We start from the raw sequence: 22,330 nt of genomic DNA, 5'->3' as shown, positions 1-22,330 counted from the left end.
GCCCTCCCTAGCGCCATGCCGGGCTTGCGGGGCGCGGGGCTTGCGCGGGGCCTGCAGACCGCGGCGCAGGCGTGGTTGCGGGGCTCCCGCGGCCGCTCCCTGGCCCTGGTGCGCCCGGTATGCGCGCCCCCCTCGGGGAACTGGCAGTCCCCGGCTGGGCCGGAGCCGCGTGGGCGTCCTCTCCGCCGGTCTGCGGCGGCGGTCGTGGAGTCCGCACCGCGCTCTCTGCAGCCCTACCTGCGCCTCATGCGGTTGGACAAGCCCATTGGTGAGTGCGGGCGGGTGCGCGAGGGGCCAGAGGTCTGCGGGCCGCGGCCCCTGAGTCTGCCCCGCGTACTTGTTCGCCGTGGCTGGCCCAGGCGTAATGGAAATGAGAGTCCGAAAGCCGGGGCTCAGCTCCCAGGCGCCGTGCGACCCCGGGCGAGTCATCTCTTAACACCGGTTCGGGACAATCTTTGAAGGGACTCGCCGGCCTTCATGCCCCTCTGAATCCTGAACCCCCGAGATGGGGGGAAAAATTCACTCCTTCCACAAATACTTGTCTACACGGTGAAACTAGCAGAACATTCCGTAGGCGGTGGCCCTGCATTTGCTCAGATTTATAGTATGGAAGCACTCAACATTCAGTATAGTGTTTGATCCTCCCCGCAATCCTCTCAGGTCCACAGGGCCAATAATTAAGACAGTTACAAAGCCGAAGAAGCTAAGGCTCCTTGTCAGAGCCAGACCAGAAGAACCCAGTGTTCTGATGCTGAGTCCAAGCTCTTTTTCCAGGATCACCTGTAACGCAAAGATTTAATTCTTCTGATCGCAGCAGGTACTGCGCTTATGGACTATCATCTCACAATCGCCCCCTAAGGGAGGATTTCCCTGAGCTTCCTATTTAGAGGTTTTTTTTCGGTTTTTTTTTTTTTTTTTTTTTTGGTGGCTGGCCATTGAGCTTCCTATTTAAATTGACATCTACCACTTCACTCTCTGTCCCTTTATTTATTTTTCCTCATAACACTCACCAGTAACTAATCTTATGCATTTATTGGTCGATTGACTTCTCCTGTAAAATATAAGCTCCACATATATATGACTTTTCTATCTAGTGCGTAAAACATTCCTTGGCAGTAGTATTTCATGATTAATAAATCCCTACCACATTGCCTAGCCTCAGAGATAGAAAGAGCTATGGAAACTCCCTGCTTTTCAATGAACTCCAGTCTAGTTGAAAAAGACAGACTATTTGGTGAGCTGGGAAAGTATGGGATCAAATATGACTGATAAATTACTGTGGATCTCCATTGCTGGAAAAAGTTTCAAGAAGAAATTGTACTCCAAAGGACAGGTCGATTTTGCACAGAGGGGAAGAGATCTTCCCTTCTGTGGGAGAAATATTTTTGCAAAGACCCAAGGGTAGAGTATTAAAGCACTAAGAATATAAGCCCAACCTGGAACACCAAGAGGACATAGAAAATAGTGGGAGACGAGGCTGGACAAGAGCTGGACAGAAGAAGATGGATAACGAGAGAGAACAAGACTGATTTACCATTGCAGTGTATGGAAATACATTCAATGCCTAGATACATTCATTCCTTCCTTGCCCATCAAAAAGACCCCAAATTAGGCCTTGCTTTCAGTATTCTAGTTATATGCACTACCTATTTGGGACCAGAGCACTAAGAGTTATAACAGTCAGCAATTAAACTATAAAAGCATATTAAATGATAGATACAATCCTATTATCATTGGGAGACTGTGTGATGCGTTGTGTTTTGGGGCCAGATTTAGGTTGACAGGCATAAATTTCTAAGCCCAGTTCTAATCTGAAGCCTGACTATAATTCTGTTCCTGGGGTCTGTATCATAGAGCTGCAGCATGGGCCTACAGGCATCCAAGACAGATGAACAGCCATCATTCCCATTTCTGCAATTAAACCTCTGGCTTCTGTCTTAGTGACTGGAAATCCCACCATGTAACAGGAGGTTACAGAGGGGTTATGCGCAAAGCTATGGGGCCAGACTTCTTGTATTTGAATCTTTGCTCATTTGAGGGGCTTTGGTTAAATTACTTCACCACTCTGGGCCTTCATTTCCCATCTATAAAATGAAGATACTAATAATTCTGACTTTTTAAGGTCATGAGAATTCATTAATATATGTTAAGCGCTTAGAACAGTGCCTGGCATATAATAAGCGCTCAAAAAATATTAGTCATTATTACTCCAGAAGTGAGGATTGGAGACAATTGTGCTTATAGTTATTACATATGATGAGCATGTTAAGAAAATCTCAGCCTGCATGTTCTGGTTCTAAATAAAGCGATGATCACAGGATTTTTCGGAAAACTTTTTAATAGTACTGTCTTAGAATTCATTCAGCAAACATTTTTTGAGTCCCTGCCATATGGCAGGAACAATAATTGACAGTAGTAGAATTCCAGGTTTGATATCCTTTATCTAAATTCTTTTGTGAGATAACTTATTGTTATTGTTGTTGGCAGATAACTCGTTGTTGTTGTTGTTGTTGTTGGCAGTTGGTCGGTAATCAGGTTCTGAGCCCTTGATCTGGGTGTTATTGGCACCACATCCTCCCAACTGAGCTAAGCAGCGAGCCCTATGGGATAATTTTATGTTCCTTGTTTTACTTTCTTGAAGTTATATCTTGCTACCTACATAAAACAATTAGGAGGTTTCATTGTTTTTGATAAGGCAATATAACTTCTTTCAAATGGGTCAAACTACATTATTTTAGGAAGTTTCAGCAGGTGGCACTCTTTCCACTAAATTGGCAGATAATTGTTTCATTTTACTTCAGACGAAAGTTGCTGGGAATCAGTAGGGGCAAAAAAAGAAGTAGAATTTACATGTATGTAGAGATTTAGGTATAATTTTAGATTTAGGACTTAGGACATAGACTGCAGCCAGACTGCTGGGGTTGGAATTCCACCTTAGCTACTTTCTACCTGTGTGGCTTGGGCAAATTACCCCATGCATACACACAATAAAGATTTTTAAATTGTCCTCCATAAGCATAGGACCATTTTTCAGCCTCATCAGAAGTACTTGAGAGTGTCCAACACCCCAGGGTGTGTTGTCAGAATTTGGGTTTTACCAGCCTGATAAATGAAAAATGTTATCTCAATATAATTTTGTTGTGTATTTCTCAAAGTTGGGTATCTCTCCATAAGCCATTTGTATTTCTTTTTCTGTGAGCTTTTATTATGTCCTTTATCCATTTTTTAATTGATCTCTTTCTTCTCCATTCCTAAAGGAGCTCTTTAATATTAGGGAGAGTGATCCTTTGTGTTATGAGTGGCAAATTTTTTTTGTGAGTGTGTGTGTGTGTGTGTGTCTTTTTTGAGACCGGCCGCACAGCGCTCAGCCAGTGAGCGCACCGGCCATCCCTATGTAGGATCCGAACCCCCGGCGGGAGCTCCGCTGCGCTCCCAGCACCGCACCCGCCCGAGTGCGCCACGGGGGCCGGCCCCATGAGTGGCAAATTTATTTTCCGAGTTTTGTCGTGTGTTTTTTTGACTTTATTTATAGTGTTCTTTACTTCTTTGGGACACGGTGTTTAAACAAATGAAGACAGTTAACTGACTTGAATTTTTACCATCTTTGTCTTTTCATTTTTGCTTAGGAACCTGGCTACTGTATCTGCCATGTACGTGGAGCATTGGTTTGGCAGCTGAACCAGGTTGTTTTCCAGATTGGTACATGTTATCCCTCTTTGGCACTGGTGCTATTCTGATGCGTGGAGCAGGCTGTACTATCAATGACATGTGGGATCGGGACTACGATAAAAAGGTAGTTTCGCCCTGGAAAGGAATGGAGAGCCTCCTCTCAATTCTGCAGAATAACATGATGGCATCACTTTTGAATGCCACATAAAGCAACAAGATCATTTAGTGTCTTCACTGAAATCCAGCATGAGAAGTGCCGGTATCAGTTGAATAGCTGGTGTTACAAAGTACAGTGTGACTTCCTTTCTCAACACAAGAGTGGCCACAGGGGCAAGGTGTGTACTTCATCTTTACAAAGTAAATTAAGAATTGGGATGACCTAAGGAAAAGGAGTTAAAGTTTAGGAGTGAAAGTGGAAAATCCATTCTGAACCTTTGAGTGTCCAAAAGATCTGTCATCACTTCCTTTGAGACATATTTTGGAGTCCTAACTATTCTTATATAAATCAAATATTAATTTAAATGAACCGAGGCAGCCTTATTAGCATTTGCTATAATTATTTCTTTAGAAAACATAACTTTATTCTTTTTTCTCAGAAAAATAATGCATGCCTATTCTGAAAAATTCAAACTAGACAGAAATGGAAAGGATAGAAAGTGCAAGTCCTCCTTATCTCAGTACCCTAGTTAACAGTTTGATATGTTATATTCTTTTGGATTATTTTCTGTGCATATTCTAATGTGTGTTTATAATTATTTCTTTGTTCCTCAGTGGACCATTATTTTATCAAGGGAAGTGGGCTTCTTGTTTGCCTTTTTGTCCTAGAAGCTGTGCTATAATAAGATCATTAAATGCTTGATTAAATAATCAAGTGGACTTTGAATTTAAAATAAACCCATAGTGATTTATATAAAATGAATAATCTTACATAAGCATATATAAGGTGAATAATCACCCATAGTTTGCCTTTCATATAGTCTGAATTTTCCTTAAGCAAGGCATACCTATAATAATTTTTAGCTTATGGAGAATTGTCATATTAATATATTTTTTGATTCAAAAAGCCATTATTGAGTACAGTACTTGCTGTGCGCGAGACCCAGAAACAAGTTCTAGGATTGAATGGATGAAGGATGACATTCCTAACCTCAGGGTTTAGTAATTTTAGTTCCAACAGGGAACTTACTGAAGACCACCTACCTCAACTGATGGGAGAAAGTCAGAACTTTTCAGGTGTGGGGGGGTGACCTTTGAATTCTTGCAGGATAAGATGACCAAAAAAGAGTGGGCTAGAGGGTGAAGGTTACTCTAGATGGGAGGTACAGAGGTACGGCTGAGATAAAGCATATTGTGCTTGATAACTGGAACTACATGGTTTGTGTGGCTGGAGGATAGGATGTGTGGAGGAGTGGCAGGAGCTGTATGGTTAAGCACCTCGACCATGCTAATAACATGGTTGGGATGCTTTGATTTGCCAGGAGATGCAAACTTTCTTGATTTGGAAGTTCACACATCCTGGTCAGTTTTTCATTCGGCATTCTATATGAATGAGGCTTCTTTCCTATATCATTTCAACATAATTCTTGAAGATGTTTAAAGTAGTTCATCATTTTTTTAAAAAAAAATTTGCTAGCTCCATGTAAAGCTTACAGATAATGAAAAATAGTGCTGTAAATTAGTAACATTTGTGAAGCATGGGTCTGTCTAAACAAGTGAACAGTTGAGATTAAATGTTTGAAAACATTTTGTTCTCAGTAACCCAGAAAAACTAATTTAGGATCTCTGACTTTGGTGGATAGGAAATTTGAAGATGAAATGCAAAATTATAATTTCTGAGTCACTTTATCTTATTTGGTAGACAGAGTCTACCCTAAAAGTTTCAGTCCCACACTTTTGACTAGTGTTAAAACTAATTATGTAGATTTTGACTTCTTCCAGGAAAATGGAGTACACCCTATTCCTCCCACTAAGTACAACTAAAACCTCTGGATGTTATATATAAAACAAACATAAGAAGACTGGGAGAGAATGTGGCAGACTGTCTACAGACCTTGGGACCCAAAGAATAACATTGTGGTTAATTTCCTGGATTTTTTTTGCCTCACGTATTCCAGACTTGGAACTGAAGAAGCCAGCAACAGGAACACCAATGAACATAGACCCCCCCCCCCAAAAAAAAATAGCCCCAACAAAAGCCTACTTGGCAGGTGTCAGTGGAGGCCAGATGGGGAACATGAGCTTCTAGCCCACAAGGTAGTAATTAGGCAGCATCCTCACCCCCTTTCCTTACCAGAGCTGTGTCAAAAAAGGTCACCTAAAATAGAAGGTTTAAATAAGATCCTGTCTCATGACATAATAATCATAATGTCCAGGTTTCAATTAAAAATCACTCATTATACAAAAAGTAGGAAAATCTCAACTAGAGTGAAAAAAAGATAATCAGTAGATGAATACACTGAAATGGCAGAGATGTTGGAATTATCTGACAGTGGTTTTTAAAGTAGTGATTATATAAATGTGCTTGAATGAGCAGTTACATGCTTGAAACAAATTTAAAATATCAAGTCTCAGCAGAGAAAAAGAGTCTTAGCAAAGAAATAGAAAACTTAAAGGAGAACCAAATGAAAATTTTAAAAGAGGGCAGGACTGAAAAATACTTGAAGAACTAATAATGGCTGAAAACATCCCAGATGTGGCAAAAGACATAAATCTACATTCAAGAAGGTGAGCAACCGAAATCATGAGAAACAAATCCACACCAAGATATACCATAGTCAAACTTATGACAACTAAATAAAATTTAAAGATCTTGAAAGCAGTGAGAAATACCAAAAGCCCAATCCATAAAATTAATAAATTGGACTTCAAACCAATTTTTGATCTGTGAAAGACCCCATTAAGAGGATGAAAAGACAAGCTACACCCTGGGAGAAAATATTTGCATACACCATATCCAGCAAAAGACTGGTATTCAGAACATATAAAGAAGTCTCAGAACTCAACACTAAAACAAATTCAATTAGAAAACGGGTAAAGACATTTCACCAGAGAGGATAGACAGATTGCAAATAAGCACATAAAAATGTGTTCAATATCCTCAGCTTTTATGGAAAAATGTTCAACATCCTTAGCCTTTATGGAAATGCAAATTAAAATGACACTACAAACCTGTTAGAATGTCTGAAGTAAAAAAATAGTGATAACACCAAATTTTGGCAAGGGTGCAGAGATACTGAATCACTCATACATTGCTGGTGGGAAGTGTAAGTGGTACAGCCACTCTGGAAAAGACTGGGAGTTTGGTGGGTTTTTTGCTTTGTTTTTTTATCTAAACATGCAGCTACCATACAACTTAGTAGTTGCACTCCTGAACATTTATCCCAGAGAAATGAAAACACAAAACCTGTACATTAATGTTTATAGCTGCTTTACTTGTAATAGCCCCAAACTGAAAACAAGACATCCTTCAGTGAGTGAATGGCTACACAGTGTATGATATGTCTATACCATGGAAAACTACAGCAGTAAAAAAGAATGGACAATTGACACATCCAGCAGCCTGGAGGAATCTCCAGAGAGTTATGCTGACAGATAAAAAGCCAATCTGAAAAGGTTACATACTGTATGATTCCCTTTATATAACATTCTTGAAATAACATTATAGAAATGGATAGATGAGTTGCCAGGAATTCAGGAGGGGATGGAAGCAGGAGGTAAGAAGGTAAGGCTGTCAAAGGGCAAAATGAGGGATCCTTGTGGTGATGGTACTGTTATATATTCTTGTTGTGAGATTATACTATGGTTTTGCAAGATGTTACTATTGGGGGGAATTGGATAAAGGGTACATGCGATCTCTGTGTTATTTCTTAAAACTACATGTGAATCTATAATTTTTCCAAAAGACAAAAGTTTATTAAAAAAAATAATATATTCAGGGCTAGCCAGGTGGCTCAGTTAGTTAGAGCATGGTGCTGATAACTCCAAGATCCAGTGTTTGACCCCTGTACCGGCCAGCCACCAAAAAAATAATATATTCAAACCAACCAACTTTTCCCATCTTTAAATTAACAAAGTATGGCCATTTTAGTTCCCCCTTAAGCAATTTTTTCTCCCTAAATAAAAGGAAACATTAGATATCTTACCTGTCATGCTGTTTTTCTCTGATTGGAAGAGTTTTGGTATTTTTTCACATTCAGTATTTTTATTTAATATTCTTGTGGACAATTTACATACCTCCCTTTGCCCTTTCCTTTATGTTAATGTGACAAATTTTTATAATAAACTACTTAAAGAGAAGCTTTGGTCAAGAATGGGATGAAATAGCAAAAAAACCAAACCAAACCAAAACAATCACTTCTGCTTTTAAAAAACCAACACATTTCACCAATTATATTCAAACAGAACCACACAATATTGAGCAATATGTATTGTCAGTGTTTCCTTGGGGGTTGGCTTTCCTCTGCACATGGCTGAGCTGCAGTCAGTCATGGTTTTCATGCTGTATTGTGGAGGCTCGCTCAGCTTTGCCTTATCTGGAGGCCCCGGATAGATGACTCTAAGGTCTTAAAATCATGAATTGTCATGGCTCTCTTGATGCCAGTAGTGTAAGATTTTTGACAGTCTTTCTTGTCCTCCTCATAAATAGACACTTGCGTGATGCCATTCTGGTGCAGCGTCTCCAAGGCTGTATTGCAGCCCTCAATTGTGACCCTTTTGTCCATGCTGCAGAAACCTTCCATGCAGGCATGTTGTGCTGGATTCTCTGTTTTGGAATGTCTAACTTGGTGACATAGGTCAAGCATCTGTGGTCATAGTAGTTAAACAGCATCAGACAACAGTCATGGCCAGCATCTACAGTGCTATTCTCCGAGACAAACAATATACTCAGGAATGAGAGACAGGATCTGTTTTCAGAGTTGAGACTTACACACTTAGGCAATGGCAATGGTCATGGTGCTGTTGTGGCTGACCCAGGCCAGGCAGCTCCCACTGATGGAGAAGCTGACCTTAAGGATCCAGCCACCAGTGCCACTGCCAGCAAACTCTGACATCAGTTGAACAAAAGGCATCTTGCTGTCCCAGGGTATACTGGCTGGCTTTTCATCCACTTCTTTAATGTAGGCAGAAAGCATTTGAAGTCACATGGTCCCACTGCCAGCAAAACATTGTTGGTATGCCAATCCAAGCTGAGGACAGTGGAGCAAATAGGCTTTTTAGTGTGCCTTCTTACCCACCAGTCATTTTCAGACTCAAAGTAACAAACAGAAATGAGTCAGGCTCCACTTCCCGAAGCAAATGTGTTCTCTAGAGGGGACTGCTTTACAAAAGTGGCTGCACGATTAATTCTCAGAATCACCAGGGTTGGTTCCAGATATCATCTTTCTGACTCCAGACATCGGCATTTCGGTCTGTCCTGCAAGTGACGATGTGGTTCTCTTGCAAGCCCAGTCAGTACCTGTGATGTGTCCATTGTGCTCCTTGAGTTCCTGAGTTTTCACCCATTGGTTCCCGTTCTTATAGATGTGCACTTCATGATTATTGGGGCTAAGGTCGATCTCTGGGGTGGGGGCAGTCTGGATGGGCTCAGAGTGGAGAATTCGCAGACTCTGGTCAGTGGACACAAACAGGCTCCGGAAGGACCCAGGCCTGGAGGGAGAGGCTGATAGATCCTGGCTAGAAAGTTTAGACTCTGTATTGACATACAACAAAGCACTAAATGAGTGTTTTATAGCTAATGAAGTAGTTTTGCTTACATGAATTTTAAAATGTTATGTGCATCTTTTTTAAATGTGTTAAAAATGTTGGCCAAATTATAATGCTTACCTCAGTTTTTTGAAAGCAATATATCATTAAGGACATATGTATTATTATGGCTCAGGGTTATGCTTAATACATTACATGTTAAGTAAATTGCTAGTACATTAAATGATAAGTGGATTACTATTAGAGTATATGGGCTAAGTGTGTTGATTCATAAAATCTACTATTCAGTGATCTGATAAACATTAAGTTAAGAGCATTGAAATAATCTCAACACACAGGTATTAATGATTTGGTTTTGTAAGCTAATGTGCATCCTGATTGCATAGAAACCACATAGAATATGTTTTGATCCTCATGTTACATAATTTTTAATCTTGATAGAATGCTTTCTTTGAGGCTTTCAAATTTAGCTAGGTAATTATCATTGTACGAAGAGGTAGTGTGAACTTGTGGTTAGCAGTATGGACCATGGGACTGGACTGACTACTACTCTTTAGTATCTATGACCCTGCAAAGTTACTGAGCCTCTGCCTCAGTTTCATCAACATTAGAAATGGCAAGACCTTGTGAATGGCTGAAAGACAGGGTCATTGTGAGGTTTCAATGACATGATGCAGTGGTAGTTCTTAGAATAGTGGCACATTGTAAACACTGAAATACTAGCTAGAAAAATGATAATATCCTGAAACAAATATGAAAACAAACATTTTTAATCTGGAACTATAGGAACCAACTCAGTGATAAAAGATCCAATTCTGGTCACTCTATTCAGGTTGAGTAATGACTCACAGTTTTTGACAAGCAGCTATACTGCACAGTGAAACGTGATATGAATCTGGTTGGCCAACTTTTTCTGTAAAGGACCAGTTAGTAAATACTTTAGGCTTTTTAATAAATGTGTCTTGCTAAGCTGAGTAGCTAAATAGCAAGGTAAGGAAGTTGTTTTGTTTTGTTTGTTTGGAGATGGGGATGGGAGATAGAAAGGAGAATGAGTGGTGGGAATTTTTAGTTCTTTTTAAAGCTGTTTTAAATATGAAGTTTTGATTCTTGACAGTTCTTCAAATGTTGATTTCATTCCTTATTTATATTTATGCCTTAATGTCTGTCATGGTCCAGTCTTGTGATTACATGTATAAATAAATGATTGAGCCTTTATTTTATTTATTTATTTATTTATTTATTTATTTATATTTTTAAATTTTATTTTGTCGATATACATTGTGGCTGATTATTGCTCTCCTGATTGAGCCTTTATATGAGGCTAAGGTATTTGTTTTTATGTGTTAAGGTTACAAGAACAGCAAATCGCCCAATTGCTGCTGGAGACATTTCAACGTTTCAGTCCTTCATTTTTCTTGGAGGACAGCTGACCTTGGCACTGGGTGTTCTTCTGTGTCTGAATTATTACAGGTATATTAAATGTGTTTTTCATAATCATGTGTAAAATCTATCTTTTAAAATGGAGAGAGTAGGAATAAAACAAAATTGAAATATCTTTATCACAAAGTTTATTGGCTACTTATGGAGCATCTGTAAGTCAGCCCTATAAAATCTGCTTCAAGAATGCTTTCAGCCAAGGGAGTCAGGAGGTCAGCATTTAATTGATTCTGAACCAACTTCAGTATTTGCACTACCTGTTCCCTAAGGGATACTTGGCATTTTCATAGTTTTTCTAAGGGTATTCTTGGATGTGTACATATACACCCTCACGAATATGTATAATTTTATTTATGCTGATGGTATCTCTGAAATAGATGGAAACAGAAGTGATTATATTCATTTTGCAGAAAGAGGAACTATTTTTCCTAGGGTCCTGTTACTAATTAGTGACAGAAGAAAAAAGTGGGAAGACTCATTCCTATATCTCTTAAACAGAGAGAATTAAACCTTTGTGCATCAGATGGCTGCTTATAAAGTGCTTCAGTTAGACATAAAGAGACAGGGCTGTCAAGGGTTTCGATCCCCTTACTGGCCAGCTGCCAAAAAAAAAAAAGATAGGGCTGGCCACTTCACTGAGTTGGTTAGAGCATGGTACTGATAACACCAAGGTCCAGGGTTTGATCCCTGTACTAGCCAGCCACCAAAAAAAAAGAAAAGAAGTTTTTAAAAAAAGACCAAAAAAGGGGGGGAGGAGTGTTACTTCGCAGAGACTAGACTTAATTACATGCCTTGACCTGATGGCATCAGTAATGCGAAAACACTTTTAATGTTATTCCTAGAAGGGTGGTTTAGATGAACTTTGAGGTATCGAAGAACATCTTATGTTACCATGTTTTCATAGGTGCTTTTCTTTTCTACAGAAATAACACCCTGTAATGCATATAAGGAAGAATGTCTTGAGTCTGATTCTCAGTTAGGACATCTCAGTTTATTGAACCCCTTACTGTTTGCAAACAGAGTTTAGGGAGGCAATAGCATATGGTGGTTAGTAGGTTGGACTCTGGATTCAGACTGCCTTAGGTTAAATCTTGGCTTTGCTACTGACTAGCTGTATGACAGTTGGCAAATTACTTAATTTCTTTTTGCTTCAGTTTCCTTATCTGCAAAAAAAGGGCGATACTAAAACTACCTGCTTCTTGGGGTTGTTTTGAGGATTATAATGTTCTAACAAACATAAAGCACTTAGAACAGCACCTAATACATGAAAGTACTGTATGTGTTAGCTATTATTTTGCTTCGTTGGTATTTTTCTAATCGTCCTTTAAGTAGGGGAAGTCAAAGTCTAGGAAGAGAATTTATATAACAAAAAATATAATTTAAAATAAATATTTTCCAATACTACTAATGATGTTATCTGAAGTATTCAATGATTTCTAAGAGGTGGTGACATTAATCTTTTTGATGGTTTTTCTTGTTTTCAGTATAGCTCTGGGAGCAGCGTCCTTACTTCTTGTCATCACCTACCCACTCATGAAGAGAATTACATACTGGCCTCAATTAGCCTTGGGTGAGCTCAAACTACCTATAAGTATTTCCTTTGATACTTGCAAATGGTACATATATATAGTGACAGATGTCATCAGTCATGAAATTTGCCAAACCAAGAATAGATTTTCATATTTTAAAGGAAGGCAGTTAGCCATTTTTATTAGCTAAGAAATCTTGCATGTTTATTAAGATTATCATTATCGTCATCGTTATTATTTTCTGAAATGCTTTTTCTAAAATCTAGGTATATCATGAAAAGGTGGTTAATCCAGATGCCCTGAAGAGTTTGAAGAATGGGGTAGGAAGCACTCTATGGCGGGTGAACAAGGGTTAAAATTATGTATAATAGGCAGCACCTGTTCTGTGAAGACTTCTTTAGACCTCCCAGGGAGAAGTTAGACAGTCTCCTGTGGGCTTCCGTACCACTCTAATGTTGCACTTACTTATTTCAACAGCATTAATTCAAGAAGAATATATTGAAAGCCTCCTGTATCTCCGCATTAATAAGTTGTAAATGACTAAGAGATAAGGCATTCTTTACATATTGGCATAACACAGATATTCAATACATATTTGTAAGCGAAAAGAAAGGAAAATAGGTAGAGAAGTAGATAGGTAAGTCAAAATCTATTGCAAAAAATCTAAGACTTTTCTATTTCTAGAATATTCCTAGAATGTTTCCAGTTCTTTGAACCATTTTTCCAGTAAATAAAGAACTAAAAGATACTCCAAGAAATCGATGTCAGCCTGATTTGTGGGAAAGTTGTGGTGGAACATTTATCTTTTCCTAAGATCTCATTGAATGTTCTTTTTCTTTTTATTATTTAAAAAAAAAAAAAAAAAGTAGAAAATTATATTCTCAACTGACCTGGGATTCTTGGTAAAAGAAGCATAAGCATTTCCTATCATCTACAGGATCATATGAAGAAGCTGGTTATATTTACTTCAAACATTTTTTGAACCCTTAAGTTTACTTTGTGCAAGGAATCACACCAGGTACTAGGAAAATAAAAATGACTGAAACGTATTCATCATCTTTAAGGAGCTAGGGGAGACAGCAGGTAAACAGGTCACTGCAGAACAATGTGGCATGTGCAAGTACCGTGGGACCACAAAGAAGAGGCACTTAATCAGTTGAGGAGGGGGTACTCTGGGTGAAAGTAGGCAGTATAGGAGGAGAAAAGGGGGTTCTGAGAAAAGACATTTGGGACACATTGAGTTTAAGGTGCCTGAGGGACTTACAGGCAGAGATGTCCAGCACACAGTTCAGTATCTAGTCTGAAGCTTAGAGAAGTGATCAGGATTGCACATGGAGATTTAGAAGTTGTAAACATGTAGTGTTTATTTACAGTCCTCAGAGAAGATGGGCTTATAGAGTAAATAAGTGTTCCTCTCTGTAGGCTTGTTTCTGTAGCTTAGAGGGGAAGTAGAGTTATGGGCACCACACTAGGTAGGGTAGGTGTTCTCATTAAATCTCCTGTTTACTTTATCACAGGATATTATTCTTTCCATTATCTGTATTATTTTGATTATTAATTAACTTCTCTGAGCCTATTTCCTTTTTGTAAAATGGAGCTAATAATTATCACAGAGTGTTGAGAGGATTTAATGAAGGAACGTATAAAAAACAGAATACACAGAGCCTACTACAAAGCAAACACTTAGTACATACCAATGGCTCTCTCCTCTTTGAAATTCTAAAGTACATTTAGACTTTTTCCTTCTTTGTGTTTTACTGATCATAGGATTGACTTTTAATTGGGGAGCATTACTTGGATGGTCTGCTATCAAGGGCTCCTGTGATCCATCTGTTTGCCTGCCTCTTTATTTTTCTGGAGTTATGTGGACACTAATGTATGATACTATTTATGCCCATCAGGTAAAGAAATGATATCTTTTTTTAACTTTGGTTTAGTTGTTATTATTTAAGAGCTTTAAAATAAGAACCAAATTAAGGGGAAAGTATTTTTTCCTAAAAAAGAAATTCATTCACAATTCCATGGCTCTAACAAAATATTTTTGTTTCATGTTTATATATGTTTATCAAAGCATTTAAACGGTATTTTACTGTGTGAGGGTGCTTTAAAAAGTTTATGGAAAGATTTGTCTTATCTTTTAATTCTGTTTTGCCATGGACTTTTTGAAGTACCTTCATATGTCAGGCACTGTTTTAAATACTTCACAAATACTAATTTAATCCCCACAACAACCTGCGAGGAGAGTACTGTTATCCTCATTTTACAGGTGAAGAAACATGGAAAAGTAACTTGTCCATGTCACATAGTTAGTGGGTGGGAAAACTGAAAATCAAACTAAACAGTCTTCAGAGTCTGTGCTTTTAATCGCTGTACTTTCCTACCCCTTTATGTATGCTTCTAATAATTGTCTTATGCAGATTTTTTATTCAGTATAGGTAAAAACATTTTCCTGTATTTTTACCAATTCTTTGTCATTGTCACTTTAAGACTACATAATAGTCCGTTGATTTGACATGTCATAATTTTTTTTAAATTTATTTATTTTTAATTATTTAACTATTTTGGCCATTTAAGTTCTTTCTGAGTTTTCATAGTTATTAATATTGTTTTAATCAGTAATACTTCATGAGTATGTTTTTTCAGGTAAATTTTCAGTAGTGGTAGTACTGAGTTAAAAGGTATAAATCCTTTCATAGCTTTTGATACTGCCTTTTTCAAAAGCTTAATTTTTAAAACTCCTTTTTTTTTTTTTGCTTTTCTTGGTTTACGACCTTAATTTTTCTTTTACATTAATGAACTTAATTTTTTCAGCTTTATTTAGGTATAATTGACAAATAAAAATTGTATATATTCAAGGTGTACAGGGTAATTATTTGATATATGTATACTTTGTGAAATGATTACCACAATCAGATTAACACATTCATCACTACAATTAGTCATCATTTTTGTGTGTGTGATGATAATACATTTAGGAACTTCTTTAAAATTTTTTCTCACTATAAAAAATGTCATAATTTAATAAAAATTTTTTCTAATATTTCAATCTGTATTTTATTCTATTTTTTTCCACTAACACCTACTACCCCACAACATTTGTATTATCATGAAAAGCAGATCTATAATCAGCCTTATTTTTGAAGCAAACATATAGTTTAAGAGAGATGCCTTTACTTTTTGCAGTAAGGTCTACAACCAGTGGTTAGGATAACTGTGCTCCAGTTAGATTAACTTATTCAGTAAAACATCACATACTCATTGACACTTTTGTAATTCACATAACTAAGACACAGTTTGCTCCCTGAAGGTGATTGCACTATGAACGGAAAAACAGATAAACTAAACCCACACTCATTATTGTTTGGATTTGAGCCCCAAAAGATAGCCTGTCAGGTAACTTGTGTGCCTGCAGGTCAGCGCAGAGTTCAGCACACAGCCACATGACCACAGTTAACAATAGTATATGGATATTCTTACAAATAAAGTTACTGGAGGAAATTAGGCAGCTGCATCATAAAGACCTAGTTCTACATAAACAGAAAGGATTTGATTGGAGAGGCAAGAAATAAATTGGGCCAGGAGTGGAATATGAATGGATCGTGGTAAGTTAGATAGTAAGTAAGCATTTTCTACATCTGATTTTAATAGGATTGAAACTAAAAAGTATAAGAAGTTACTGAGATTTGAGAACTGTGAGGTAGAAAGGAGCTATGTGAAGAATTGTTTTGTTTTAATCCTAATTTAGTAAAAATGCAAGTTAAAAGTCATTATAGGGTTATAAGAAATGCAATGATGTATAGAAATAGAGCTGGATGATTATTTTAGCAGTGCATTTAACTTTGATTTGGCCTGCACACTTAATACTGACCATTACTGTCATCTTTCACACCTTATGATATATCTACATATTCTTGAAAAGACAATTTCTTCTGCAGTTAGGTAGTGGGGATGGTTGCACAACCTTGTGGGTATACCAAATACCACTAAATTGTATACTTCAAAATGTGGATTTCAGGATATGTGAATTAAATCTCAAAGAACACACAATTTCTTTTTCCTTTCTCTTATTAGGACAAAACAGATGATGCTCTGATTGGTCTTAAGTCCACGGCACTGCGGTTCAGTGAAAACACCAAGCAGTGGCTCAGTGGCTTCAGTGTTGCCATGCTGGGGGCACTGAGCCTGGTGGGAGTGAACAGTGAGCAGACTCTTCCCTACTATGCTGCTCTGGTTGCTGTAGGAGCCCATCTGACTCACCAGGTTTGACCTTTTTCTTACTTGTCCCTCGTTTTTCCTTGGTATAAATTACAACAATTAGTTAAACAAGGTGCCCTCTATGTTTACCAAACAAGGAACATCTTAAAACAAGCAACTACGACGTGGCTTGCACTGCCTTGAACTGTTCCCCACCCTGCCCCAATTGGCATATAAAAAAGCTAGCTGTATTATTTTAGAGAAATAATATGAACCTAAACCTGGATTTTTTTCCTTGTTGATTTTCCTGGAATTACTTCTGATGCATGTCTGTAAAAATCTCAACAGTGTCTGAAGCTTGTGGATTAAGTTGAATTACTCCAAAAGCAAACTGATAAACAATACTTTTTTTTTTCGTCTGGTTTTCTAGTGATGGTTAGCAAACCAATCTTAATTCATAAGTTTGGATTCCACTGGCATAGAGATCAAGGCCAGACAAGACATGAAATCCTATTCATGTCAAGGTTCTGCCTAGACAGAAGGAAATTGTCATTTTTGGATAATCACCCACACCACATCCCCTACCTTCCACAGGCTTATATTGAGAATCTCCATTATTGAGTTATAAAGTGAATGAACTAAATCTAATTTTAATTACATTGATTGCTAAGAAATGGATTGTATATTTATTTATTTGTTTTTGTTTATATTTATTTTTATTATATTTTTTTACATTCTAAGATGTTGCAGAGTGGTGGGGGAGGTGGAGGGGAAGGTGGGGGGCGGGGCTGGCCCACAGTTGGCTCTTTTGCTGGCCTGATTGCAGACAGCGGGAGGGTGTGGCTGAGGCCTGTGGGCCCCCTGCCATGGCTGAGGAGCTGGGGGTCTTCCAGTGGCAGCTGGGTCATTGCTGGGCTGGATGTAGACATTGGGGGGGCGTGGCCGAGGTCCTGGGGGAGGCCCCCCACCCCGGCTCAGGAGCCCAGGGGGGCTTCCCTGGACTGTATTTTTATATCAAAAGTTACTGTTATTTTCATCAAATGGAATTGAAGAGATGTTAGTGAGCCTGTATTTAGATAATCTATTTTATACAGGTTATTACAAATTACTTAGTGTAGACAAGACTTGCATAACATGGTATGGAGGAAACTAAAATATGTCTCTAAAGTAAACCACATGCTCTATCCGCTTCATTGTTTTCCTCACTATGGAAGCTAAAATATATGAATTGGTCATTCTCCAGGATTGCACCATTTTCCTCTTCAGTTCCATGAGGGTTGTCATCATCAATTGATTATCTGGTCTGGATAGTGGATATATATTAATATTTAAGCATCTAAATATTAGCAGAGGAGGGTAAAAATTATGAAGACAATCACAAATATTATAAGAAATATTGGAAACCACCTTACATTTTAAATTGCATTTATGGTTCTTTGTCCAGTCCTTGATGCAGTACTTTAAGATGAACATAGCCTTCTAGTATTTGAAGAGAAAGGAAATCATGATGATTTTAAGTCTGCAGACCACATGATAATGAATAGTTCCCTAATCCTAGGGAAGAGTAAGATAGGAACACGAGACTTTCTTGATATATTTGCAGGGGAACTATGGGGGAAAAGAGATTATGTTTGTTCTAGGTTGCTAGCAGCAGATCTCAGTCTCTATGTGGGGATGGGAGGAAGATTTAGAAACGTATAGGGGCATTTTTTGTTATCATAATAAATTGTGAGGGGTCACTATAGACAATTAGTAGGTGAGGGCCAGGTATATTCAATATCTTCCAGTGCACCAGAGAGCCCTGTACGATGGACTTTTTCTCTGCTTAGAAACTGCTCCAGAGAATGAAGCTAGGCCTGGAGGGTAGGTGTTGCAGGGAAGCAGATTTTAGGTCATTCAGTAAAAGGAGGAGCTTTCTGCTGCTTCTTGTTTTTTTTTTTTTGTTTGTTTGTTTGTTTTTGGCAGCTGCCCTGTATTGGGATCTTGACCTTGGTACTATAATGCTGCACTCTAACCAGCTGTGCTAACTGGCCAGCTCAAGGAGCTTCTAAATAGAACTAAAAATAGTACAGGTTGCCTCTCAAAAGATTCACACACCCTTCAGCTACAAGATTTTAGGAAACAACTTGGGTGGTTCCTGGTGAAAGATATGGTGGATTTTTCTACATTGGGAAACTGGGATACAATAAGGGCTTCCCATTGTTTAAAATTCTATAACAAAATGCTGTCTTGTTCTCTGCATTGGCATGTTTATTTGAGATGCCCCAGAGTTCAGAGTAGTTACTAATGCAGTGTTGTGTTCTTCCCTTACAGATTTACACTCTAGACATCCACAGACCTGAGGACTGCTGGGATAAATTTACCTCCAACCGAACAATAGGACTAATAGTTTTTTTAGGGATTGTTATTGGGAATTTGTGGAAAGAAAAGAAGACAGACAAAACAAAGAAAAATATAGATAGTAGAATAGAAAATTAGCAAATGATGTTTATCTAGGAATTATTAAAACAAATTTTTACAATCTTGTTACCACATAACTAGGTTTAAATCAGCAATCTGTTATAGTGTGTTAAAGAGTTAAGAGGTAGAAGATGAAGATTTAGAGCGCATTTACCTGGATTTTAATTTGACTATTTGCTAGCAAAATTCTTTTCCTGTTACAGAAACCAAGGACTCTCACAGGACTTGAGATGACCTTGAGTATTTAAGTTGATGTACTCTTCTGCCCATTATAATTCTCATCTGGAGTCTATGGAAGTTATATGAGTTTTAGCACTTTAGAAAAAACCTGATGTGTATCTCAGATGTGTATCTCATCTAAATGAATGTCTCTAGGAAAATGGACTCTTTTTTTTTAGGGAAAAATAAAAGCTGCTATGGAAAGCTGGGGCTTATTGTTGTTTATTGTGACCTTTACTCACTGCCAAAAGCTGTAATTCAGGAAACGATGCTATTTTTTTATGTTTTAGGAGAATTAAAGTAAGCAAATAAAATTTTTTACCTATTATAGCCAAGCCAAATGTACCGCTGTTGTTACCAACCTTGACATTTGTTCGGGAGATCCCGTCTCTGTGTGCAGCTACAATGAACAGAACAGGCAAGCAGGCAGTCATCAAGGACTTTAATTTCTATTTGTTTCTTTCTTATGTTATCCAGTTATAATTTAATATTATTTAAATGTACTATTTCTTCCCTCGCTGGCTTCAGAATGTTTTCAACACAGCAGCCTGAGTAATTCTCTTTAAACCTAAGTAAGGCCATGTCATTCCTCTGCCCAGAATGTTTCAGGATTTCCCTAGGTCACTCAGTCCAAACTAAAAGTCCTGTCACCTGCTAGGCCCTTGTGATCTGGCCTCATCTCTTACTGCTGTCCACACTCACACTTGCTCCAGCCATGCTGGCTGCCTCACTGTTCCTTACACAGACTGGGCAGACTTCTACCCCAGGGCCTTTGCTATCACTGTTTGCTGCCTGGAATGCTTTCCCCAAATTATTCCTTCATTGCAGGTCTGTTCTTTAATGTCACCTTCTCAAAGAGTTGTTTCTCAGCTACTGCTTCTAAGATTTCACATACAAATGCAACCCATACTTCCTGTCTCCTTGCTCTTTATTGTTTTTTTCTCTTCAGCACTTACCACTGTCAACCTAAAATATATTTTACTTGAGTTAAGTGACTTTCATGGACAATGGGGGCTGTAGGGGAGACAGTCACTTGTGTTTGCAGGTTGTGGGCAGTAGTTAAATTGTTAAATTGCATAATAATTATGATAGACGATGATAATGAAGCATAGAGCACTTACATGTGCCAGGAACTGATAAGTAAGCATAGGAAAATTCATTTAACCATTTATTCAGTAAATACGGAACCATTGAGAGTGAGTGTTTAGACTCAGGACAGCAGTGGCAGCTGTAACTGCTGTAGCAGCAGTGAGTTGAAGGGGAGAAGAAATAGGAACATTGTACCCTACTTCTATAAAGGGAAATGTGATTGGCCTCGATCTAATCTAATTCTGACACTGTATCAAGATAGAGAGAATTTAAATCTATGGTGATTTCTGTTTTCTGACAAATATCACCCCGTATTTTAAAATGCCTGAACATCTTAACCCATTAGCACTGGTTCCAAATAGTGGAGAGCAAGTGCAGTGTATTTCCATTATATTTCATTTCCTGAGTTAGTTGGTGAAAGTTAAAATGGAACAAATCTTAAAATCAATAAAAATCCTGCAGCCATTGTGATAAATGGGGATAGGAGAATATAAAGTTAATTCATAGGTTCTTGTGCTCTCAAAAACCTGCTTAGACTTAATTGAATTATTTTAGTTTTTAAAAATTTCTCTTCCTTTTCCCACTAAAAAGTCTGAAAAAATAGTGTAAATGGGTAAGGGTAATATATAAAGAAAAGAGGTTTATTTGAATCATTCCTTCGAGAGCCCACTAATCAACCAACAGCACCCCCCAGAGAGGGCATTCATCTATTTATGAGGGATCTGCCCCCATGACCCAAACACCTCCCAACACTGCTACATTGAAGATCAGAGTTCAACCTGAGCTTTGGGGGAACAAAAACAGAAAAAAAGATTTAGCAACAGTAGAAGTAGAGCAGTCATCCTAGTATTGGGACTGGCTATCCCCAGCACAGCTGTAAGGGGGTATTGCCAGGAACTTAACGACAGTTGAAATACCCAGTATTGTCTTGGGAAATCCATTCAGTGGAGAGGAAATGATATGGCTTGGATACGTTTGTGCCCCAAAAGCTTGTGTTGAAATCTGGTCCTCAGTGTGGTAGTGTTGGGAGGGGTTTGGGTCATAGGGGTGAATCCCTCATGAAGAGATTAATGCCCTCCCTGGGGGGAGGGGATAAGTGAACTCTCAAAGGAATGGATTCGTTCAAATAAACCTCTTTATAAATTACTCAGTCTCATCTCAGATATTCTGTTACAGCAACACAAAAACAAATACAGGGCCCTTGCCCTACTCTTCTGTGTCAGAGTCACTGTGAGGTTATAAATAGAAAACATGAAAGAACTTCATAAACTGGACATTTCCTTGCATAAATTTATGGTGGGGGTGGAAATGGAATGGAGGTACAGGGCCTAAGAATTACAAGTGCTGCCTCTTCCTCTTCCTGGATTTCTTCACTAAATTGCTCAATGCCTGAACCAGATTGTAAAGGCCTTCACAGTCAGACCACACCCTACTATTTCCTCAACTCAAAGTACATCCTCTACCTGTAACTTGGCTATAGCAGCAGTGAGTTGAAGGAAAGAAGAAATAGGATTATTGTACCCCACTTTTATAAAAGGAAATATGCTTGGCTTCGATTCACGTAATTTTGACACTGCATCAGGATAGATAGAATTTAAATCTATGTTGATTTCTGTTAAACCTAAAAAAAAAAAACACGTCTCCATGTCCACAGGCCACGTTCATTCACTCCTCTCTGCCATCACAACTGCCCTGGTACCATGGCAAGATCCTGGCCTTTGGAGCAGACAGGCCTGGCTCCGACTCCTCCCACTGCCACACTTGGGCTGTTGTCAGCATTTAACTGAGTCGGCATATGTTCATGCCTATTATGGGCTGAATTGTATCCCCCAGATTTATATGTTGGAGTCCTAACCCCCAGTATCTCAGAATGTAACTGAACTTGCAGATAAGGTCTTTAAAAATGTGATCAAGTTAAAATTGTAATTAGCGTGGACCCTAGTCCTAAATGACTGGTGTCCTTGTAAGAAGAGGAAATCTGGACAGACACTAAACACGTGTATGCACAGAGACACAACCGTGTGAGCATT

At 38.4% G+C, this 22,330-nt stretch overlaps 1 protein-coding gene and 1 pseudogene across 1 annotated transcript; one reads left to right on the top strand and one right to left on the bottom strand.

The window, feature by feature from the left end:
• COQ2 (coenzyme Q2, polyprenyltransferase) lies at positions 1–19,415 on the top strand. The gene is made up of 7 exons (XM_063108378.1): positions 1–268; positions 3,627–3,793; positions 10,721–10,842; positions 12,294–12,379; positions 14,106–14,239; positions 16,410–16,598; positions 18,846–19,415. Exons 1-7 carry the CDS (start codon positions 16–18, stop codon positions 19,008–19,010), a joined length of 1,116 nt encoding a protein of 371 aa, XP_062964448.1. The 5' UTR covers positions 1–15; the 3' UTR covers positions 19,011–19,415.
• LOC134386323 (actin-related protein 2/3 complex subunit 1A-like) lies at positions 8,187–10,023 on the bottom strand (annotated as a pseudogene).
• Positions 19,416–22,330: the final 2,915 nt, after the last annotated feature.

Source organism: Cynocephalus volans, chromosome 9 (assembly GCF_027409185.1).
Source record: "Cynocephalus volans isolate mCynVol1 chromosome 9, mCynVol1.pri, whole genome shotgun sequence".
In the NCBI taxonomy this organism is placed as follows: domain Eukaryota; kingdom Metazoa; phylum Chordata; class Mammalia; order Dermoptera; family Cynocephalidae; genus Cynocephalus; species Cynocephalus volans.
The sequence above is the reverse complement of the archived record's forward strand: the minus strand, read 5'-3'. Positions and strand labels throughout refer to the sequence as shown.